This window comes from Palaemon carinicauda, chromosome 36 (assembly GCF_036898095.1).
Source record: "Palaemon carinicauda isolate YSFRI2023 chromosome 36, ASM3689809v2, whole genome shotgun sequence".
NCBI lineage: Eukaryota > Metazoa > Arthropoda > Malacostraca > Decapoda > Palaemonidae > Palaemon > Palaemon carinicauda.
In genome coordinates, this window is record NC_090760.1 from 33,481,660 (window position 1) to 33,489,212 (window position 7,553).

A 7,553-nucleotide genomic window follows, 5' to 3' on the forward strand; every position below is an offset into this window, starting at 1 on the left:
AAGAAGTGAAGAGAGTAAGGAAGGCTGGTTCGAGAATTGAAGAGACAGCGAAAGATGGAAATGGAAGGTTATTAAAAAGAGAGGAGGTTAGGAAAAGGTGGGCAGAATATTTTGAAAGTTTACTGAATGTTGAGGATAATAGGGAGGCAGATATAATTGCTGTTGCAGATGTTGAGGAGCCAATGATAGGAGATGAAAATGAGAGAGAGCTTACAAAAAAGGAAGTGAGGAGAGCACTAGATGAAACGAGAGTAGTAAAAGGGCCTGGTATGGATGGTGTGAGAGCTGATATGTTGAAGGAAGGGGGCGTGACTGTACTTGAATGGTTGATGAGATTCTTTAATGTGTTTTATGTTGTCAATGGTACCAGTATTGTGGGTATGTGCATGTATTGCACCACTATATAAGGGTAAGGGAGATGTGCATGAGTGTTGTAATTCTAGGGTTATTAGTTTGTTGAGTGTGGTTTGAAAAGTGTATGGTAGAGTTCTGATTAATAGGATTAAGGATAAAACAGAGAATGCAATCTTAGAAGTACAGGGTGGTTTTACAAGAGGTAGGGGATGTATGAATCAGACTCTTACAGTTAGGCAGGTATGCGAGAAATATTTAGCAAAAGGAAAGAAGGAGTATGTTGTGTTTATGGAACTGAAGAAAGCGTATGATAGAGTTGATAGGGAAGTGATGTGGAATATGATGTTATATGGAATCAGTGGAAGATTGTTGCAAGCAGTGAAAAGTTTCTACAAAGGTAGTAAAGCGTGTGTTAGGATAGGAAATGAAGTGAGCAATTGGTTTCTGGTGAGAGTAGGGCTGAGACAGGGATGTGTGCTGTCGCCAAAGTTGTTTAACTTGTATGTTGATGGAGCGATGAGAGAGGTGAATGTTCGAGTGCTTGGACGAGAATTGAAAATAGCAGACTAGAATGATCATGAATGGGAGGTAAATCAGTTGTTGTTTGCGGATGATACTGTACCGGTTGCAGACTCGGAAGAGAGGCTTGGCCAACTAGTGACAGAATTTGGAAGGGTATGTGAGAGAAGTTAATGTGGGTAAGAGTAAGGTTATTAGATGTACGAGAAGGGAAGGTGGTGTGCGGCTGAATGTCATGTTGAATGGAGAGTTACTTGAGGAGGTGGATCAGTTTAAGTACTTGTGGTCTGTTGTTGCAGCAAATGGTAGAGTGAAAGCAGATGTACGTCAGAGAGTGAATGAAGGATGAAAAATGTTGGGGGCAGTGAAAGGAGTGGTGAAGAAGAGAGGGCTGGGCATGAATGTAAAGAGACTTCTGTATGAGAAACTGATTGTACCAACCGTGATATATGGATCAGAGTTGAGGGTAATGAAAGTGACGGAGAGACACATATTGAATATGTTTGAGATGAAGTGTCTGTGGAGTATGGCTGTTATATCTCGAGTAAATAGGGATAGGAACGAAATAGTGAGGGTGAGAACGGGTGTAAGAAATGAGATAGCAACTAGAGTGGATATGAATGAGTTGAGGTGGCTTGGCCATGTTGAGTTGATGGAAAATGGCTGTCTGGTAAAGAAGGTGATGAATGCAAGAGTTGATGGGAGAAGTACAAGAGGAAGGCCAGAGGTTGGGTGGATGGATGGAGTGAAGAAAGCTCTGGGTGATAGGGGGATAGATGTGAGAGAGGCAAGAGAGCGTGCTAGAAATAGGAATGAAGGGCGAGCGATCGTGACGCAGTTCCGGTAGGCCCTGCTGCTTCCTCGGGTCGCCTTGGATGACTGCGGAGGTAGCAACAGTCGGGGATTCAGTGTTATGAAGCTTCATCTGTGGTGAATAACGGGGGAGGGTGGGCTCTGGTACCCTAGCAGTACCAGCCAAACTCAGTTGAGTCCTTTGTCAGGCTGGGAGAAGCATAGAGAGGAAAGGCCCCCTTTTTTTTCATTTGTTTGATGTCAGCTACTTCAAAAAATTCGGGAAGTCCCTTGGTATATACATATATATATATATATATATATATATATATATATATATATATATATATATATATATATATATATATATATATATATATATATATATATATATATATACACATACATATACACACACACACACACACATATATATATATATATATATATATATATATATATATATATATATATATATATATATATATATATATATATATATATATATATAAGTAAATGGTCTTTTGTTTATAAGGATTTTGAAGTATACAAGAAAAGCAAACAAAAGCGGAATCCTCATTATTTTGGGGTACATTAATTAAGCTTTCAGAAAACTGCACTTTTTATCATAAGGGCTAACAGATATGAACACTAGCACAAATTGATATACATTAATCGGCCAACTCATTCAGATTAAATTATTGGTCCACGAATAGAAAATAAAAAAAACAAAATGAAACAGCAGGAATTACAATACAGCTTCACGCGAAAAAAAACAGATATAGGAATTAAAATAAAATTAATTCACCTACGATATTAAAAGAAAAGGATTCATAGAGACTAGAAATGCAATTTTCGTTTAATCAAGTCGTAGACACGGTATTTACTCGATGAAGTTGAATTCGAGAATAAAAAACTGATGGGCCATGGAGGGCTGAACAACTGATTGTCTACAGGATTGAGGGACAGGAGTATTTCATAGGTTTAGAGGCCGCTCATGAGTGGCAGAGGGAAAAGACTGACCATATTTACATATGTTCAGCACCCAACCTCCCTCAACATCCAAGCTGTGACCAGTAGTCGAGTACAGATATGACAAAACACCCTTGAACCCCACAAAATTTCTAGAAAAAGGTTTTCAACTGATGCTGGCAGTATTTGATGTGGAGAATGACATTGTAATTTTTGACCGTTGGTAAGCTGCCAAATCCAAGATGGCCGCCAATACATTAACATGCAAATAAGTTTTTAATTTACTTAGGATGATAATTATGATGTCTATACCTAGTTTTTAAGGGTCGGGAAATGCAATGTAAGTACTGAAATCATCGAATTTTAATATATGATCAAATTCCCTGTTTATATATATTCTACAATCTCTCTTTTCAGGTATCAACATGTGCGTCACTGACTGCTAGCCTCAAATGGGCCCAAAATGAGTGCCACTGATGCCTGCCCTCAAACAGGCCTAGTCTGCAAGAAAGAAATAGAGAACCAGGATGATGCAGTGTGAGTTCGTGAAAAGTTTGCCAGTGGAATCAATGAAGAAAGGTGACAGTATTTTTGTGACAGCTGGTTGCGTAGTTCATTCAAATTGAGGTAAGCGGTACATAAACCCACATAACATTATAAATTCATCAAAGGAGAACATTAGTAAATCATTGCTCTGAAGAAGTGTGTGGTTATTCACTGAACCATTTCATTGGAAATCCAATTGCACTTTCTGTGGAACTAAAATTACATTTAACGCCTCAAATATCAGTTCTATGAAGACCGATATTTCTTTTTAAAACAATATTGCAGTGTTGTAGTGACCGTTAGGATGACTAGGGTGTTACGGTGAAAGGTCGAATTGAGTACTATAGTTGTGACTTACATGCAGCTGACTGTATATACCACCACTCCTATGATGGGAACTTTCGATCCGGACGTGATATTTCCCATAGGTTTAAGCTGGAGCCAAATACAAAGCAATGAAAATAAGGACGACCCAAAAATGAAGACCAAGATCAGGTCTTTTCTGAAATGTGCTCTTATCTTGAAGCTAATGATGAGGAACAATTGGCAGTGTCTGCCCTAAGGAATGAAATGAAAGAATATCTTTGTAGTGAAGATTCGTTTCCATACGACAATCAGTACCCTAAAAAAAAATTGAGAGAACATTATGGGGAATCAATATTTATAATAAAAGGAGGTGGCCAAAATGATATTGTTACAAAAATGGAAACACGTTCTCACGTCCCTCGATCATATTTCATGTGTGGTAGGGACACTAACGAGGAATCTCAGAAGATAATAATTATCAAAACTGCTGCTAAATTAATCAAAAGTGATAAAAAAACAGAAGTTCCCTCTGTTACAGACCAATATCCAGGTACATATATGCTAACACTTAATATTGCTTTTAAGTATCTTCCAGACAGACTTCGCATAATACTAGATATTTTATTTGTGGGGAAAGATGAGAGCAAAAATCTTGCAGGGGTTAGACAGGCAATCATTCAGACAGTGAGTACTCGAACTGTTCTATCCCCAATACAGACAGGCCTTCCCTTACAAATATATCATTTGTATTGTTTAAGGCTCCCTGCAGATAACTTGCATAAGATGAGATTTTTCTCATCATATAGAGAAGTTCTGAGATTTGAAAAGAATGCTGCTGACGCTGCTGGTGTAGATATTTTGGGTGAGGGTATTGATTCAGGAGATATGACTTTTCTGTTTGCTGCTGAAAATGTTGATCATAATATTCTTTTAATCGATGTGGAGTACACAAGGATTGAAATAGTGGACTATCGCTTTGCCAACCATGCCTGCCATAAGGTAGTGTTTAAACAAATAACGAAAAACACAAAATGTGATCAAACATTAGATATTCTATAGGAACTATCATTAAGCTTCAAACGGGAAACTCCAGACTTATCTGGTATGATCCATATAATTCATCATGGCTACAAACACCCTATTCAGTCCTAAATTATGTATCTACCCTTGACTGACTTGTACTCAGGAGACAAGTGCTGCCTTTTGTCCACACTAGAATGTATTCATAAGTAAGCAGTAAAACATGGTATCACATCAATAACAACATTTGACCAGCCCCTGTACTGAAAAGCATGTTAGATCATTGTTGATGCACTACAGAATAGCCATTTGAAGGAAATAGTTCTCTTGTTAGGTTGCTTTCACACTCTAATGAACTTGTTAAGTGCAATTGGATCCATCATGAATAGCACAGGCCTAAAAGACATTCTATAGGTGGTGTATTTTGGAAAATTCAGTATATCATACTATGACAGAGAAATCTGCACAGAGAGCTACCCGTGGTCATCTGCTTATACACAAATTACTGAGCCACATAATTGTTTTAGATCTAGGTAGTGACAGACCAGGGGTCACATCTTTGGTTATCAAGTGCGAGGATGCTTACTCATCATTGTTGTCATATCAACCGTCCTTTGAGAGTTTTATGACATCAGATTCAGTGGTTAATATCAATCTTGAATTGGGAAAATGAAAGTCAGAAATTAGTGATAAGCCAAAGACAAGTTATCTGTGGCTTAATTATCAAACGTTGGGAGTTGCAAGAAGATTAATCATGGCAGATCGTACTGGATCTTGCTTATTACATTTAGATGCTGTTTCTGAGTCTCTCCCAATATTTTCATCAGCTGGTCATTACAGTTATCTCAAGTCTACTCATTTCTATGTCCAAGAGATGCAGTAATTAGAGCACAATAATCCAGACGTGTTTTAGGAATTTTCCAATGGTCTTCATGTGATCCATCATAGTGATTGGTACTGGGTAGGCTTTAGTTCTGATCTTGCTACTGAACAAATTTTTATGAGGTCACTAAAAACCTCAGGTGGACAAACTCAGGGGAGTAGTATGACAGAAGAACAGAGGTTATTGTGGACAAAGTCAGCTCCTATTACTACAGAGTGTAACAAGGCACTGTGGGAATTAATGGACTTTCCTACATTACCAGGAGGGAGGCTTCAGATCTACAAAAGCTCAAGAACAAATTACTATCTTGTTCACCCTTTTCAGAAGACTCCTCGCTGCGGAATGTAGTCAGTGGTGAAGTTGCAAATTCTAATGTAAATGTTCTTGAATATGAGTCCACTGGAAAGAAAATATTTGAAAATATGATTGGGTAGTCTGCTTTCAGATACTCTTTTAAGAGAAAAGATAAAGCCATAACACTTGGTGAGGTTTCTGCAATCAAGGTTGCAGCAGATCAAAATATTGATCCTGCCCTATTATTTCAAAGATTATTGGTAGTGGCAAAAACCGGTGAGCTGTCACTGGAAGGTTTTTTAGGATATGAACTTAGCCCATTCCCCACAGCTCTTTTCGAGATTAGAAATGTATTTTGTAAGCTAGATATACCACAGCTCATTCCTGACATCTCGGACCAATTAAAAGAAGCAGGTGTAGATCCACCTCAATCCACTCTTCAGACAGAGTATTATCACATTGATGGAGGGTCTTTGATACACGGAGTACCCTGTATGAAGGGAGATAGCTATGGCACAATAACTGAGTCATATGCAGATTTCACCATTCAAATAAATGGGATGGTATCAATAGTTTTTGATAGCTATAATGGAGTTCCGTCAATTAAGAACCTCACTTCCGAAAGGCATTTAGGGATGGAAGTTCATCCTGTTGTAAATGTTACAGCAGAGATTTCGTTCTCTGGCAGGAAGGAAGAGTTTTTGGTCGAGGGATATCAATAAGCAAGACTTGATTGATTTGATCAGTAGTAAACTTAGGAAAAGAGGATGTGTTGTCATTAACTCACCTGGTAATACTGACATATATATTACTAAGACTGCATTTGAAGCATCACAATTCTACACCACTACGCTGATTGGAGAAGACACATACTGATTCATTATGAAAAGACAGATAGCAAGGACCTATATTTCAGGTCAGATAATTTAATTGCCACACCACTGTACCACATCGGCAGTTTTAAGTGAGTTCTAGGATATAAACTATGCTCTGAGCTGCTTCTTATCCATGCTTTTACTGGATATAATAGTACATTGTGCATCTTTGATGTAGGTGAATGCTGCATTTCGAAAGTTAGTCAAAGGTAATTCTGCGTTGCAATCTTATGCTGATCAATTCCTCTCTCCAAACTAAGAACAAAAAGTAATTGAAAACACTGGACCCAAGGTAATGGCTGCACTTTTGGGTGGGAAGGAGGCAGAGTCACTGACATCTTTGCGCCATAGTACCCTGGCAATGAAAATTGTGTCCTCAAATTCTTTTGTAGCACTGGAACATCTACCCCCAAACAGAGTCTTCACCCAAATTTCCTTCTCTTAGGGTTTATTACCAGATAATGGTGTGGGTTGGGAAAGAGAGTGACATGGTTATGTTGAACTCGGGTTACAAGATAAATGACTCCAAGTTAACTTCAGTAATGTCAGATAAGATTGCAGTTCCAGATAATCTGTTGAAGATAATGCACTGTAACTGCAAATCTGTCTGCTGATCATCGCAGTGTAGTTGTAGGCTGTATGGATGATCGATCTCAACTCTGGACCGTGAGTTTGAGCTGTTTACTGGGGAGGCCACTGCTGTGGTGGGGCACCACATTGGGGGGCTGAGCAACCATATATACCTGCTCGTGGCCAGTGTCAAATAGAAAATTGTGATAATGCATACAATTATGTCAAATTCAGGGAAGAGGAATTTGAGGAGTATCAATTAGAGTCTATGTATTAACGCTGCTAATGACATATGTATACACTTAATCAATAGTACGATTATCATTTTATCAAGTTTAGACTTTTAAGATGCTGGTAGCAACCCAACACACTAGTTTCATAAGTAATGTACTGTTAAGTGATTGCATGGGTCGAATATATTA

The 7,553-nt window shown here is 38.3% G+C and overlaps 1 protein-coding gene across 1 annotated transcript in view; it reads right to left on the bottom strand.

Moving 5' to 3' along the window:
• The window catches only part of LOC137628564 (zwei Ig domain protein zig-8-like), a 53,554-nt gene extending 52,189 nt beyond the window's left edge, over nucleotides 1-1,365 (bottom strand). The window contains exon 1 of the mRNA XM_068359717.1: nucleotides 1,315-1,365. Within this exon, the coding sequence (XP_068215818.1) occupies nucleotides 1,315-1,365 (51 nt within the window). The remainder of the gene's footprint in view (nucleotides 1-1,314) is intronic.
• Nucleotides 1,366-7,553: the final 6,188 nt, after the last annotated feature.